The sequence below is a fragment of the Streptopelia decaocto genome, assembly GCF_964273445.1.
Source record: "Streptopelia decaocto genome assembly, chromosome: 2".
NCBI classification, from domain to species: domain Eukaryota; kingdom Metazoa; phylum Chordata; class Aves; order Columbiformes; family Columbidae; genus Streptopelia; species Streptopelia decaocto.
Window position 1 is genome coordinate 106,691,630 of NC_138655.1, and position 16,723 is coordinate 106,708,352.

Below are 16,723 nucleotides of genomic sequence, written 5' to 3' on the forward strand. Positions count from 1 at the left end.
CTTGAGCAGGTACAGTTGGTATGATCTTGCTTTTATATTCCTACTATTTTGATTCAAGGAGAGTAGGTGTAAGAAAACAGAAGTCACACACATTTGTGTTGAAGGCCTAATTCTGATCTTTGATAGGGGGATGCAGTTACTTGCAGTGATGTAGCTGGTGTTCGCTGAGGGCAGGAAACCATTCAAGATTAAAACATGTTCTTTGCATAGCAAAACATCTACACAGAGACAATAGATTTTTTTAAAAAGGTTCTGAATTTACCCTTTCAGGTTTCGCAACACAGCACAAAAGATCTTCCCATTAAAGATGAAACCGTGCATTATTATTTAACAATTACTGAACAGGATATTTCATAGGTGATTGTGTAATTTTCGAGTGGATGGTTATTTTCATTTCCAGAGCAAACAGGAGGTACCTCTTGTTGGACATGCTGTTTGGAATTTGTTTTGTCATCAGGTCAACTTGTAAAAATACTTAAAATGAAGACAGTACTTCCTAAAATTTATATCCTTCCACAAGATAATAGACATGTCCCATTTATTCACACGTATACTGCTGGAAACAACCATAAACTGAAGCCAGTGCTGGGAGAGGCATCACCTATATTAAATCTTACACATTGAATATGTATTTTGATAGCAATAAAATTACTCAGCACAGAAAACTAAAGATCAATAAGTCTGCACAGTGTCCAGATCTTGAATTAATAGTTCACGGTTTGGCTGACTTACAGTTACTAGCAAAAAGTGATGGCATAATTGGGAGTAAATATTTAATGACAATGAGGTCTCCGATGTCCATATTTTTACACACTACTGTGTACTGTGTTTGGCTGGATTGCAGGCTTTCTTACAGCCTGTTTCTACACAAAGGTGTTTCAGTATGCACTACGAATTCCTGAAGATATAATATCAACAGCAGCTCCTGTTCAATCATGAATAGAAAAGATTTATCCTTGATTATTGTTCAGCACCCCTTCACCTGGAGCTCTCCTAGCTTTACACGGCAGTGTCCATAAAACGACAGGCTAAATCTGTGTTGACATGGTGCCCTGGCATTCAGCCCCCCCACCCCGGACTGGATCCCAAACAGAAACGCTCGATCCACCCGGGATCGAACCGCTGCACCTCCCGAGACGGGGTGCGATCCCCCCTTACACCCAGCCGCCACCGGCCTCCTCCAGTGCTGCGTGGTTTTTCGGTGGTTTGCCTTTTTTTTAATATGTTTTGCGTTTTGGGAGGGGGTTTGCTGTGAGCAGAGCGGTGACAGCAGCCAGCGCGGCCACCAGCAGCTGCCAGCAGCGTTACAACCCGAAGGCGGGACGAGGGACGGAGGCCGCCCCCTCCCCTTCTCCCCGCGGAGCTGCCTCCTCTCGCCGGCTGAGGGGCGGACGTCGCCGGCGCCTCCCCCTCTCCGCCGGTCCGCAGCCGGGGGCTGCCTCCCTGCCGCCGGCGCTGGTCGAAGGCCGGGGGCTGCCGGCGAATGAGCGTGGCCCGGGGGAGGCTTCGGATGACCAGGGCGAAGGAGCTGGTGGCGTACTGCCTGCTCCTGGGGCTGTCCTTCCCCCTCCTGCTGCTGCTGCCGCTCCTCTGAGATGCGCCGGGCGACAGCTTGTCCCCGCCGCGGTGGGACGGGAGGGAGGAGCCGGCGGGAACGCCGCTCCGCCGTCCGGCGTGCGGCCGGCGGCAGCAGCAGCCGAAGGGCCTGACGCCCCGGCGGGGGACCATGAGGAGCCCGGGCGAGCTTTGCAGCGGTGCCACCCAGCCTGCGAGGGCGGGCGCGCTGCCTCTCCCCGCGCGGGGGCTCAGCCGCGGCCTCGGCCGCGTTCTGCCCCTGCAGGTGTGATGCCGCCGCCGCGCTCGCCGCCCCCCCCCTCCGACTGAACGGGGACGCCAAGCAGAGCCGCGGCGTCCGCAGCTCCCCCAAGTTGGGCTTCGACGGCTTGGGGCCGGCGGCGCGTCTGCCCCGAGGCGGTCCAGATGGGCCAGCGGCCGCGGTCGCTGCCAGCGCAGGTCCCTCAGCGCGGAGCTGGCGAGCTGCGCCTGGCCGCGCTCTCTGACCCAGCGCCGCGGCCCCGCCAAGGGGCCCTCGCCTCTGTGCCCGCCGGGCGCCGGCTGTAGCCCGGAACAGCTGCCGGCCGCGGCGCTCTCGTTGCTGCAAATCCGCCGCTCTGCGGGGCGGAGTGTGTCCCTGCCGGCTTCCCGTGCGGGGAGGCGGGCCGGGGGCCGGCTGAGATGGGAGAGAGCATGTCCAAGAGACTGAAGCTGCAGCTGGGCGGCGAGGCGGAGATGGAGGAGCGGGCTTTCGCCAACCCTTACCCCGACTACCAGCCCCACGCAGCCGGAGCCGCGGCCAGCCCCAGCGCGGCGGACGCCCGGCGGGACAGGGCGCTGGTCCCGCCGGAGGAGGAGTCTCTCCCCTTCGGCGACGATGGGAAGGTGAGTCCCGGGCGGGCGTGCAGGCAGGGGCCGCGTCCCCGTCCCCCAGGCCTTGCTTCACCCGCGGGGGACTCCCTCACTGCAGGGGTGGCCCCGCAGAGCGGGCGGCCGTGGGCGCTGCCCTGGGCCCGGGCACGGCCTGCGGTGGGGCGGCCTGTCCGCGCCGCTGCGGAGCGCTGTGGCGCCCCCTTGCCCCGGCCGGGCTCAGGCGGGCCGGCGGCCGTTCCCGCGCGGGCGGCGTGGCAGGACAGCGGCCTCCGGGTCTCCTGAGGGAAGAGGCGAGTAGGGTGACCTGAGGGAGGGAGCAGGAGCTCGGCTTAGCCCCACTGCGCGGCTTGGAGGTGGTGAAGTGTCTTCCATAAGCTCTTTATTTTTCCCCTGGATGCGAATGAACACGGTACCGGCCTGGAGGTAGTGCTGTGTGCACTGCAATTACCGAATCTCAGATCGTTATAGACTGGAAGGGACCTCGAAAGATCATCTAGTCCAATCCCCCCGCTGGAGCAGGAACAGCCAGATGAGGTTACACAGGAATGTGTCCAGGCGGGTTTTGAATGTCTCCAGAGGAGACTCCACAACCTCCCTGGGCAGCCTGTTCCAGTGCTCTGGCACCCTCACTGAGAAGAAGTTTCTTCTCATATTTAAGTGAAACCTCCTGTGTTCCGGTTTGCATCCATTACCCCTTGTCCTACCATTGATTGTCACCAAGAAGAGCCTGGCTCCATCCTCGTGACACTTACCTTTTAGATATTATAAACATTAATGAGGTCACCCCTCTGTCTCCTCCAAGCTAAAGAGACCCAGCTCCCTCAGCCTTTCTTCATAAGGGAGATGCTCCACTCCCTTAATCATCTTTGTTGCTCTGCGCTGGACCCTCTCCAGCAGTTCCCTGTCCTTCTTGAACTGAGGGGCCCAGAACTGGACACAATATTCCAGATGCGGTCTCACCAGGGCAGAGTAGAGGGGAAGGAGAACCTCTCTTGACCTACTAACCACACCCCTTCTAATACTAATAATTACCATGGCTGTTCTGTCACCACTCGCAAGTTGCAAGAATTTCACCAAAGCAAGCATGCAGGGAAAGGAATAGATGAGCATACATCTAGAAAAGATTAATTTCTCCACAGGTCACAGCAGCACTCAGGTTTTAGGTGATACTGGGCTGTTCTCCCCAAGGCACATGTTATATTGACATGCACAAATTTACAGATTTGGATGCACCATGACAGGCACCTGGCAGTTAGCAGAGGGTCTGTCTGATGGCACTGGTGACACAAGGTTCGCAGCCCTTCCTGCTCTGCTTATCTCCTTGACACTACACTGCTGTTTGCGGAGTCATGTGCATTTTAGGCTTTAAGCACAGAAGCTGGTCTGGCCTGTTACCATGTAGGCTGGCTTATGCTGTAGAAGGAATACCAGCATATGGACCTTCTATCATTTTAGCCCCTAACCAGCCTCATCTTTTAGGATTGTGCTGCTTTGCTATCTTTCAGATGAAACACAATGCCTGGTGACATTGTTAGAAGCACAGATGCGTAGGGTGCAAAGCTAACTCCTATGTCACTCGACTGAACACTTGGGTGAATAAAGGAGAACCTTTAACCTCAGCTCTGTATAAGGAATTACTTTGATTTACTTATAGGTTGGGCTGAGGATGGTGATGCCCAGTGGTGAGAGCAGCATTCTTCCAGAGCATCATAAGAAGGAGCAGGACAGCATCAGCTCACCATCAGTCTGAGACAATGAAAGGTTTCATTAGTTGTTGCAACTGAGGTTTATGAGGTTGGGTGCAGAGAGCACAAAAGAGAATACTTTGGGGGATTGGTGTCTTACTGCTACAGCTAATTGCAGCTGTCAAAAGCAGAACTTGGTGCTTGAAAAGGGTTAGGTTTGAAAGTGGAATCTGATTTGTTTTTGCAAAAATCCCTAGTAGTATATACTCAGTGCTGGTAAAACTTTTTTTTTTTTTTTTTGTGAAACCAAACTGATTTCTTTGTTATTTTTTATCTGGCTCAGTATATTAAAAAAAATCAAGTATGATGAGTTGAAGTATGAAGGCAGAGAGGAGATGGCAGAACAGCTATAGCTATACATTGTTGCTAACTTGGTAAAAAAAACACACCAAGAACTTTCTTTTAAGGCCTTATGTAGGCCAGTCATAATTCTTATGTACCTGCTTTACATCCGACACTTCATGTCCCTTTTTTTAAAGAGAAAATAAGCCTTAATTTACTGCTAATCTAGGTTATTACAGCTTTCCAAAGTGAGAACTGATATCTGAGGAAGGTGAACTTCCTTAAAATTTTTTTTAGAGAATACTAGATGTATTGCAGAATAGTTCAACTCTAACTTACTTCAGATTTAGTTCTTGAATTAATCCAAATTCAGAGACATTCTTCTGTGGCAGAGCTGAAATAAACTAGTCAGTAAATTTGTAGCCCTAGATTCATGTTAGGAATGTCTGTTCTGCTCTGCTTTAGATGAGTATGCTGTTTTACAGTGGGTGCAAATGTTTTTTCCCGGCATCAGTGGTGAATGTCATTGCTTGTTATGGTGTGGCAGTTGGCAGCTATTTGTGCAGGTTTTCTTGGAAAATATCTATGAGCACCAGTGTAGCTGTGCATTTGATAAAACGTGGTGTCTGGGCTTTGTTACATTCAAACGTAAGAAGGTCTTCTGGAAGAACAAATCCTCTTCTCTATCACATCAAAGTGATGTAACTACTTTCAGTGGTCTTTGAATATTTTAAACTCTGTGCATTTCATAGGAGAGAGCAGGTGCGTGTGTACCTTTTCTTTTGTTTCTGCATCTGCAGAAACCTGAGGTATTGTCCTACATATTTCTGGGCTAGAACATGGCCATGAGTATATTTATGTGTATTGATATTCTTTGCAGCCTTTGCATATTATCAATCCCAGTGCTGTCCTGAATTTTATGGGACTTCCTGATGACTATTTTGAGATGCTTTTGTTGTTTGTGTTCTCTGGTTGGTTTGTTTGTTTGTTTGTTTGTTTGGCATTTAACAGGCTCCAGTCCTGTAAGAGAAATGTCTTTGCCTGCCTAAAGCCCCAGTGAAGACTTTACACAGGTCAGGGAGTTTTTTCTGTAGACTTAGGTACGCAGTAGCACAAGTTTCCTAAAAATGAGAGCAGCTTTCAGGAGCCCTCGGTGCACTGCATAATTTCTTCCTCCCATCTGCTGTTGTGTGGAGCGGTGAGCATTGAGTGACTCACAGAATGACAGCTAGAGATGTGTGGGGATCTGCTGGTGTCATGGAACGTGATGCATTATTAATCCCTCCGTTTGATTTCATAAGCTGCCATGATTGCCATCTAACATTCATCCAGCTGATAAAAGGACAAGAAACTCTTCAAGTCATTGTCTGCAATGTGAAACAATCAGGACAAAGTGCTGTATATGGAAATGTGTTTATACGTTTCGGGAAGCTAGAAGTTACAGGAGCAGGAGAAGAGAAAAAGTTTGAGGCTGCTAATTTGCCTTCTTAAAAATAGTCACAGTAAACACTGCAGTTATCCAAGTGGGCTTTGCTTGTATAGTTGAAATCACTTTTTCTTAACTAGATTTCGTCACCGTGAAAATATCGTGGACTTTAATAGGTCCTGTAACTTGTCTGAGAAAGCTGAAGGTAGTAACCCATGAGGCTGCATTAGTTCTAGATTAATAAGAAGCATAATTTTAAATGTAAGACTTCTCTTAAAAATTGACTAATCTTTCAATTAAATGTATATCCTGTAGCCCTTTTACTTTTGATGTGAATCCCATAGTGATACCTTAGCCTAAAAAAGTATCTATAGATGTTATCTTGAAGTGGTCCAAAAGTTTTCAAAATGGAAATCTAAATGGTTCAGGGATGCAGAGAAATGAAGAGACAGCTATAGAGTCAGAACAAACCATATTCCCTAGTTCATGGGAAAATCAGTTTGTCTGCTAAGTTTCATTTAGTTTTTAATTTTCTGTAATTGTTTATTGGGGGAAGTATTACTATTTGAAAAGCAGATGTTCTTTTGATAGTTTCCTCTGCATTGTAGGCAACACCCTGTATAAACTCACCTATTCTTACGTGTGGCAGATCAGGCTATGGGCCTGTGCAGCCTGGGAACCACAAAGTAAATGTCTGAGCAGTATTGTGCTTTGCTTCCCCACCTGAACTGGATCAGAGGCAGCCTATAGCTACAATTAATGTCAAGGCTTGTTGGTATTGTATTGCCTGTTAGCTGTGGTTGGGGACTGAGAATGGGAAGGTCTCCACAGGCTTGCATAAAGCAAGGGCAGCCAGTTGTCCTGGCTCAGAAACTGTTTATCAAAACCTTTGGGGGGTAGAGAGTGTGATGAATTTCCTTCGGAGGGGAAGCGTGAGGAGAACTTGCTTGTAAGAGGTGGCAGTGGCCTGTTCGAGGACCCGACTCCATGGGTGACCCACCAGTATCAACCTCAGATTGCCCACCGTACTCAGAACCACTCCAGCTCTGTGGCTACATCCATAGTGTAGTCAGGTGTGATCTGGGAGACACCTTCACACCTTCTGCAGGCCAGTGACTTGGGAACCAAATGCACGCCAATCTTACCTGCTTATCCAGGGGAAGGTGGAAGCAACCTTGTGCCCAGGCAACCTGGTGTGGATTTGGTGTGCTTGCAAGAAAAGCACCCATGGCATTGAGATATTATCACACCTCAGCCCTTGATTTGAGGTTGTCTGGATTTGCTGTGGAATCACAAGTCTTTGCACTGAAACTGGATTCAAACTTTATGATAGGTCACTAGGATGCCCAAATGGTAACTTCTTTTTTTAAGGTAATTCTTTCATGATAATTTTTTTCCGACTTGCTGTAATGTTTTAAGATATTAGTAAAAGGTTGTGTGTTCTGACAAATGCATACAGTGTACTTAATTAGGCTTTACAGGGGACTCTTTGCAGGGAACCTGTTTTAAAGCTAATGATGTTTATTGGCAAAGATTATCACTTAATGGAGACATTCTGACAGAATATTTACTTAGATTATCTTTTGAGTGATTTAGTAGTGTTTAGTTTCCTGGTGCTTTCTTAATCCCCTGTTAGTTCTGATAATTCCTTTATGTTGCTTTTCAGTCTTCATTCTCTTTTAAAATATGCAAAAAAAACAAACCAAAACAAAACAAAACCAAAAACTAAAGTTCTTTGTCATTGCCTCATTCCCCTCCCTGAGGTATTTTTTTTGTCTTTATTGTATTGTCTCACTGGGCATTTTAGTTGTCTCGCTGAAAACAGCAAGCTCTCCGTTCTGGCACTGATTCTGCAACCACTTGCACTAACAGGAATCATATAACTTGTTGCACTGCAAGCAAAATTGAACCTCTAGAGCCAATAAATATTTCTTCCCACTTTTTTGCCACAACTGTGTGGTGGGGTAACTTCATTTCTTGAGAATACCACTTCTTTGGCCATTTCCGGGCACTTCTATGTGTTAATGAGTTGTTACATTGGTTAGTTACATGGGCAAGTGCAATAACAGGTACTCATTTTCTGGTGGAAATAAATTATTTTGGGGATCTAACTGCGTAACACCAATATGCTGTCAAATTGAATATGTGGAATGTACCTGCTGTCTGTGCATCAAAATAATTTAAATGGTACTGATAGAGGTTTTAGCTTTTTTTACAAATTGTGGACCACCTAAAAATGTCCCAGCTAGGGTGGAGATCTCTGTGTGGTGAGTGACTTTAAATCCCACTTACAGCAGAGTTTGATTTTGATCATTTTTAAGAAGTAGCATGTTGATGTTAGGCTATCTGGAGAACCTCAGATTTTCAGTATTGCCCTTTTGCTTTATCAGCCTCCATTTCCCAAAACATAGGGTAATGTTCCTCAGTGTCTTTTAATCATGATTATTTTTGTTATCAGTAATCTGAAGTCTTTTGATAGTCTGAATCTTTAGGCTTTGGGTTTTTTTTTGCAACCTAATCACCAGTGAGACAAATAGCACCTTTTACACACAAATGCATTAGAGGCACAGTCTCATTATTTCTTACATGCTTTAAACAATTATTTCTGTAACACAAATGGATTGCCTTTTAATTCTGTTTTTCACGCCCTCATCTCCTCCGAAGTAGATTGATGCCTCCATTTAAAGTCTGTTCCTAAATTGGCATTTGTAGCAGTGTAGTATTTTGCCTACAGCCTCCTTTTTTGCTTTTCTTCCTTTTTTTTGTCTTTTTTCTCCCACTATCACATGTATGGCACTAGGTGCCAGGTCACTGAAAAACAGAGCAATATGTTCTAAAGACAGCAGTGTTGCAAATCATTTATTAAGCATGTGGTTTTGCAGAACTGGCATTTGTTTCTGGAAAGGACCTGAGTACTAGCAGAAAGCTGCATTTGACCATTTCAGAGGCTGGGTGATAAGGTTTGTTTGTATGTGGTATTTTCAGAGAAGAAAAAAAAAGCTGCTCTTGGAGCTGCATCAGTCTTAATTTAGGTAAAAACAAAGTAAAACTTATTTTTCTGTACAAAAAGGCAAGTCACTTCCCAGCTGACCTTGCTAGATTCTGCATGTGGGATCCTACGGCCTTCCCTTCTGGTCTGCTCTTGCAGGAGCTCTGTGGAGGTAAGCATGAGAACTCATGCTGCTTCAATAAACCTGTGTGCTACAATGTGTGGGTGTGAAACCTGGCTCCCGTAACAGTGAGTGGCAAAGTTCCCGATGACTCCAGTACAGCCAGGATTTCGCGTTTCTATAGAGCTTGTGAGTTGTCCCCCACCAGTGTCTGTCATGTGTTCTATGCAAGTTTAGGTTTTGAATGAACCTTGCTGCAGTGCCAACTTGAGCTGTATTTTCTTCTCTGTGCAATGCACATTGGCTGGAAGAAATGCCAGCACCTAGTTAGTCTCCTGTTCTACACATTACCAACAATAAAGTTGCTTTTCTCTACGATATGTTGTCTTAACATGATTCTGAGATGGGATGAACTAAAAGTGTATTTTGCTTGTTCAGTAGGCAGCACTATGTGCATAGGCTTCTGTGGAATCAGTCGTTTCCTCTTCGGTCTAATTTTTGCACGTAGCATCAGTCCCCCAAAAGCGGAGGAAGTAAAATGGAGTGAACAGTGAAATCAAGTTAGTAGCAAGATGGTTGTTTTGGGAGCTGGTGGTAGCAAGAAAGACTGGTCTGCTGGCAACTGGTGAAGAAGCTGAGCTCAGGTCTCCATTGTCCTGCGGTGACAAGAACTTGACATAGATGTGTCATGATGCAAATAAACGCTGAGAGGTGTTTGTGAAAAACACATTGGTATCTAAATGCCTTTGATAAAGGCAAATGAGATAACTCACCCTGTGTTTGTCAAACCAGAGTGTTATTTCTGACCACAAAACAAGTGGCATGAGGTCTCGCAGTTGGGTTGTCAGACTTACGTGAGCACTGTGATGTCTGGTCCAAATGTGCATGGAAGACTAAGTTACAAGCTTTTCTTACCTGCCAGAAATCATGGTCTAAACCACTTACATAGCAGCTGCTTGTTGCCTCATCTGCTCTTGGTGCTGTTTGTTTTAAAACCGCAGTTATAAAGCTGAATATGGCTGTAATGGAGAGGTAGGTCAGTAAGAATTGGTATGTCATTGTAAGATCAAATGCAAGCGATATGTGTGTTTCTTTTAGGAGATTTTTATTTGCATGGTGGTGTATTTTTTGTAATGTTTGTGTAGTTTTAGTGCTGAGTTTACAAAAGAAGATGATTTAAGTTCTTTTTAGAAACCATACAAATGAAAGAAAATAGATAGGGGAAACAGGTATTGCTGACAAACACAGCATGATTTGTACACTATGCCATTAGAGCCAAAGGCGAGCGATGTTGCGTATACACTTACGTTCCTTATGTTTTTGTTGTCTTTAAAAGGCTTTGGATTGGGATGTAGCTTTGTATACCACCTCATTGCAATGGAAAACTTGATGTGGTTCAAAGAAATCAGAGAACAATCAATTTGCAAAACCAACATATTTGTATTTTTCTGCACTGCTTTTGTTTCACGCTGATAATGACCCCTTCTTGTTACCATAATCAATATGGTGCAGCGTTCTGTTGGGTATTGTGGGGAATGAACTTGCATTTTGTGTGTGTGTGTTTTGCTGATCTAAAACTTGAGCAGTGGTTGGGATGACAGTGCTGTTCTCCCTGTAGCAGCAGAGGAGTAATGCAGCAGTTGAATTCCTGGAGAGAATCATTGCTAACTTGTTAAAGATACTCTTCAGCTCCTGTTATCATGCATTCTGTTGTGAACCAGGAGTAAATGTGGTACTGGGTATCAGAGGTCAAGCTTCCTGGTTTTTGTTTTCTCCAACAGGAATCACAAGACTCATCTGCAGATAAGTGTGAATGCCAATTGGAATCATTCTCATGAACTGAATATGTTTCTCATGAAAATCAATCTGCGCTCAACACAAATTAGTGTGCTTTAAGCTCAGCTGTAATGCTGCCATAAGATTCTTTGAAGGAGGTTTATAAATCTTCTACACCCACCTTTCAACATCAATTTCTTTATGTAATTGATTTATTCCAGTACATGTAAGCATCTGTTACAAGCTTATAGTGGAATCTTATCAAATGAACAGTGATGGTGTTCAGTTGTTAAAGCTTCAGAGCAACCAAAAACAAAGGCAGTGGTGGAGGAGTAGGCAGGTGGGGAAAACTTAGTTGCCACTCATAACCTATTCACAGTGGCATAGCTTGGGAGTAGCTTTGTTTGGGCTGATAAATAATTAAAAAATCCTTTCATCTGTGCTTTTCAAAGCACTGAATCAAGATAGGTGAGTTACAATTCCCATTTTAGAAAAAGGGAAATGCCAACCTGAGCTAAATTACTCATATGGGACAAAGCTTTCGAAGCAGAACCTGGGTGTCCTGATGTCCTAGTCCTCCCCTCCAGCCTCTGAGTAATTTGATCTGGTGTTTGATAAAAAACATCCTGATTTGGTAACAGCAGGTGTATTGTCAGAACAAAGAGATAACCAGCTTGCTTGTGATATGCTTGCAAACCAGGAGTCTGAAACCTTAGATCACTCTTGCCAGATAAACTCAGTGCCATGCCTGGATGTATCCACGTGGATACCCTCACACTGTTTCACCATATGCCTTGGCCTTGGCATAGCTGTCTTTTTGAAGGAGAGAAGCCCTGGCCTTGGGACAGGTTATGCTTTGTGTTGAGAATTCACTGAACTAGTTAAAAGGTGGGGACTGTTGTGTTATATGTGCATGGTACAGTTTCCTAACAAAAATATAATTAATGCCACATCAAGGCTAAGGAGTAGATCTTGGATACTTACTGTGTTTGGTTGCTGTCATGGAGGCACCCCGAAATCAGTTTTAGGTGGACAAAAAGTTCCAAAACAGACTTTAGCTGGAAAAGTGCAGCCAATAAACCAAATAGAAACAGGGTTTATACAGTTAGTTAGCACTCTGACAACATAAAATACAGGTTTGGATATCAGTTGAGGAGTTTATTGGGGTACAGCAAAATAAGAATAATGAGGATCCACAACATGCATGCACACACTCACAAGAAACAAAACCAGAGCCCTCTGACTCCAGGGGACTCACAAGTAACAAAACCAGAGCCTTCTGACTCCAGGGTACCCACAAGAAATAATCATTCATCTGGGTTAGGCAAGGACTCATTCAAGGATATATCCAGTAAATAACCACTCACCCAAACGAGGAGGCGAGGCACTCTCAATCCCAGGAAGTTTTCCTTAGATGGTGTTCCTGTCTAAGGAGAGGGCTCCAGTTCACAGACTCCCTTCAGTGGGAACCCCGTTTTATAGCCTGGTCAGATCTGGCTGTGGGCATTACAACATGTTCCAGAAGCTTTGCAGCTACTCTGGGCACCTCCTCTACTAATGACCCTGCCCCATCAGCTGGTGGAGGTGAAGTCACCCTGTCCTGGAGTAGGGGAGGATGTGACTATCGACACCTTGGTACCACTCTAGATGTATATGTAGAGACAGGCACAGTGGGACACAAAGGTGCTAAAAGAGCCATCCACTGCCCCACTGAAGGCTCTAGATCTCAGGGGGATGTGCAACTGCCACTGTTGCTACTTCTAGACTTCCTGGAGAAGGTTAAGGGGCTGTGGCTCTTTCCTAGAGTGGTATGTGTGTGACATGAGATATAATAACACAGTTTCCTTTTTGCTTCCTGTCCCACCATCATAAAATTGATTTGAACTGTTGACTCTGGAGACTTCTGAGTGTGTCAGAGGACTCGTGTAATTCCTATTATCTTTCTGATTTCTGAGTCGTTGAATGGATATTTGGATTCACTGTTTTTTATTTGAAGTTCCCCTCTGAACAAGAGTACAAAATGTGGTGTATTTTGAGTAATCAGTTGCACGGTGGCATTCAGGACCTGTCATTTATCTGAACCTTTCCCTTTTGGGATATATTGTAATAAAATAGAATTTGCCTTCCCAGTAGAGCTAATTTCTCCTTCTCTGGGAAAACATCAGAAATGTAGATGTGTTTAACATAAAATTAAGCCTTCACGAATCTGATTTGTTCCAGCTGTTATTTGGGGGCAGATTGGGGAAGAAAGTTGTGGAAGGAGATCAAGCACTGTCCAGGAAACAGTAGCTTATTCTCAGTGTAAGCTGACGGCTAGCCAAATTTCATAATGCTGTTTTTCTGCATTATGATGACCATTGTGTTGTGACTCTTGGTTTGGGAAGTGGGGAAGCTCTCCTGGCTTCCATAATCCTACAGAGTTTCTCCTCTAGATGTTCCTGGATAACTGAGACTTGGGTGACAAGTGTTGTATGGTTGGGGCTTTCTGTAAATGGTGGAAGAAGCACATTCAGAAAATACTTTTGAGTGGCACGAAGTTGGTGTACATCACTGTTTTATCAGAGTGATGCAATTGTCTGGTAACGGTAAAGCTTTTCCTATAGCCCAGGAAGGGAGAGGTTTTTTTTTTTTTCCTCCTTCTCTAGCTCTGTAGAAGGCAAATTGTTCTATAACTTAACCTAGACCTTAGGCTCTATTTAAATATAGGAAAAAGCTTTTAATAAATGTGTTAATAGGAAAAGCTGATCAATAAGTGATACTGTTTACAGGAAAAACAAACAACTTTTTTGAGTATTATTGTGATGTTCCCGCTCATATGCAGATGTGTCCTGTGAAGGGACTTCCTGAAGTTAATAGGGTAGTAAATTCTAATTAATTCTTTCCACATTCCATAGGTTTAAGGGAGTAATCAGTAATGTATCTGCTCATACACTGTGCTTAATGAGAGAGAAATAGTGGCTAGAGTAAATTATCCTGTGTTATATTCCATATATAGCATCAATGTAAACTTTTCTTGGTCAAAAGTAAAAGCATGCAATGAGTTAGTTTCATCAACTTCCTGCATGAGCTCCTTTTACTCATCTTTGTGTCTAGCTCATTATGTTAGGTAGTTATTCTTTAATAGTTCATTTAACAACCTCCTTTCATGATAAAGCATGTCAATCCTCATATTGTTTTGGGGAGAGGAGAGAGAGCAAGAAACAATTTTATGGCTCTAGCAATTTGCCTTCTGTGTGGTGATCACAAGTGGGACATCAAAGAGAGTCTTGGATTTAGGAGGAAAATGCGAATGCGTCATGGATGATGTGATCGAGCACATCATTGTAGATGATCGCTTGGCTTTGATTTGGTTGTCTCAAATATGAACATTTATTTTCCTTTGGCTATTCCCTGCTGCATAGTGCCACAAAGGATGCACAGGGACCTTGTGATGAGAGCAAGCACCTATTACACAGGGCTTGTAGGTTCACTGTGCTGTGTTCCTCCATAATATGGTCTTGGTGCCAGGACCCTGAATGGAGTACTGGCCCATGGAGTGCCAGCAGATGGTTGTCTTCTGTTTGCTTCTATTCACTTTTTACTCAGCTGAGAGAAGCTTTGCTTACTTTACTAGGAGCCTGAGATAAGAGGCAGCATATAATTACATACAGTCACAGTGTCCATAGCTGTTCTTCATGTGACTTCAAAGCATCCTCAGATAACTTTTGTCTAATGTAGATACTAGTAACTTATTGTAATATGTAATCGGAATGCGTTACATGGGTCACACTTAAGATGGACCACCTTACCACTGCTGATTACTGCATGTAGTATTTATTCCCTGGTTATCTTTTGTTTGGTTTTCTTTTTTTTTTTTTTTTTTTAATCAAACAAGAAAGTGGAGCAGCCAGCTTGTGTTCTTAGATTCTTTCCTTTGCTGACTGTCTCCCTTTCTCCTCTCTCCTGTTTTCAGGTCAGTGCTCGGTTCTCGAAACGGATCCAGACAAAAATCAAGGACCTTCTGCAACAAATGGAGGAAGGGCTGAAGACAGCAGATCCACATGACTGCTCTGCCTATACTGGCTGGACTGGTGAGAAAGCTAGGATTTGAATGAAGCATGTTTGTTAAATGGTGTGACTGGGTTTGTTCACAGCAGGAGGCTCTGATATTCTCACAAGAGCAGCAGAAATACTCTTGATACTGACATTTGTGTGAGTTGGTTTCTTTTAGCTATGGACCCTTGGTCACTACTGTCTGAAATGACTTGCATTGATTTCAGTGGGCAAGGGATCTAGTTACAGAGAGATAATTGGCTTTTGTATATGGAGATCTTTATCTTGCAAAAAGAAGTGGATTTTCTAAGACTATTCCTCCTTTTGACTTACTTCTAGTTTGTTTAATATTTTACTAAAATGGGTTATTTTCACCTTTTTCTGTTCAAATGACCGATGGTTAGCAGTTGTCTGACCATAACAGCATCTTCTAATCATTTGGCGGTAGGAGCTGTTTTGTGCTTTGGCTCTGCTTGTTCTGTCTGTCCAAAAATGGTGAAATGCACATGTGAGGACAAGGATTATGGGGGTGAGGTTGCAAGATGGTCAAGCGCATGAAGGTAAAGAAGCACGTGCTGGTTATTGCTAGGTACTGTTGTTCATTTAGCATTGCATCACTGATGCTGTCCAAATGTGAATGAGCCCTTCTGATCCTTTAGGCAGAGCCCGCAGTTGTCAAGCTGATGCAGCCGCTGCTTTTCAAGCTGCCAAAACGCTTTTCTGTTTTGACCTCTTAAGTGCCACTTTACTGTTACAGTGGCATATTCTGTTCCTGCTCTGTCTAGCTCATGCTTCAGACATTTATGTTTTTAGTACAACGTGTTTGAAATAGGGCTACAAAGTTGTTGAAGGGTTTGGACAGGAAGGTGTATGAAGAGCAGCTAAAGTCCCTTTTTTTGTTCAGCCTGGAGGAGAATGAGAGGAGACCTCATGGCGGCTGCAGCTTACTCACAAGGGGAGGAGGAGCAGGCGCTGATCTTTTTCTCTCTGGTGATGAATGACAGAACCGAAGGGAGTGGCAGTAAGATGTTTAGGGGGAGGTTTAGGTTGGACATTAGGAAAAGGTTCTTCACCCAGAGGGTGGTGGAGCACTGGAACAGGCTCCCCAGGGAGGCAGTCACAGCTTCAAGCTTGGCAGTATTCAAGAAGAGACTGTACAATGCCCTCAGACACATGATGTGAATTTTGGGGCTGTCATATTCAGGGATGTTGGATTCAGTGATCCTTGTGGGTCCCTTCCAACTCAAGACATTGTATTATTCTGTGAGCCTCAAGGAGATCTATTTTACCATTGTTTTGTGAGGAGGAGCAGCTTGGAAAAACTCACCAGGCTTTGCCTGTGGTTAGGCTTAATTCTGGCAATGAAAGGGTAACATTTCTTTGCTTTCTTCTTAATGTTTGAGTACAGATGGTGCTGTGGGTGGATGGGTGGGGAAGTTTTAGATAACTCAGGCATGTTTCAAGGTCTGAAAGTGAGCGGCTGCTAAGTGAGTGCAGAAGATCTCAAGTGGTGGGCATTCTTGCGCTTTCATTACAGAATGGCTCCCAGGGAGCCGTGTTCTGACACTGTGACTGACAACTGAAGTTACGGCTGATAAACCAGAGCATGCAGAAAATGAGTCATAAGCTAAAAGTAACACAGCCATCATTAGCTGAAACAAGAAGACAGATGAACAAGTAACACAGTTAAATGAGAGTGGGTTTTTCCATCCTGTAGAAGGATAACCAACTACATCTATTCCAAATTGTAAACTTCTTTCAAGGCTCCTGTGGAAGTTACTCTGAATAAAAATATTTAAATGATCTGGCTTTCAAAATACTTAGTGCAAATACTTTCTCCCCAGACTTGCTACTTGCAGCATTTTATTAGTGTACAAATCAGAAGGTAAAAGCAATGCTGAAAACAACTGCCATGCTTGTTATGT

The 16,723-nt window shown here is 44.5% G+C and overlaps 1 protein-coding gene across 2 annotated transcripts in view; it reads left to right on the forward strand.

Annotated features, from left to right (window-relative positions):
* The first annotated feature begins 1,633 nt into the window (after nucleotides 1-1,633).
* The window catches only part of LANCL2 (LanC like glutathione S-transferase 2), a 34,080-nt gene continuing 18,990 nt past the window's right edge, over nucleotides 1,634-16,723 (forward strand). For both annotated transcript variants that reach the window (XM_082044273.1, XM_082044274.1), the window contains exons 1-2: nucleotides 1,634-2,439; nucleotides 14,719-14,836. In XM_082044273.1, the coding sequence (XP_081900399.1) occupies nucleotides 2,236-2,439; nucleotides 14,719-14,836 (322 nt within the window). In that variant the 5' untranslated portion in view covers nucleotides 1,634-2,235. The remainder of the gene's footprint in view (nucleotides 2,440-14,718; nucleotides 14,837-16,723) is intronic.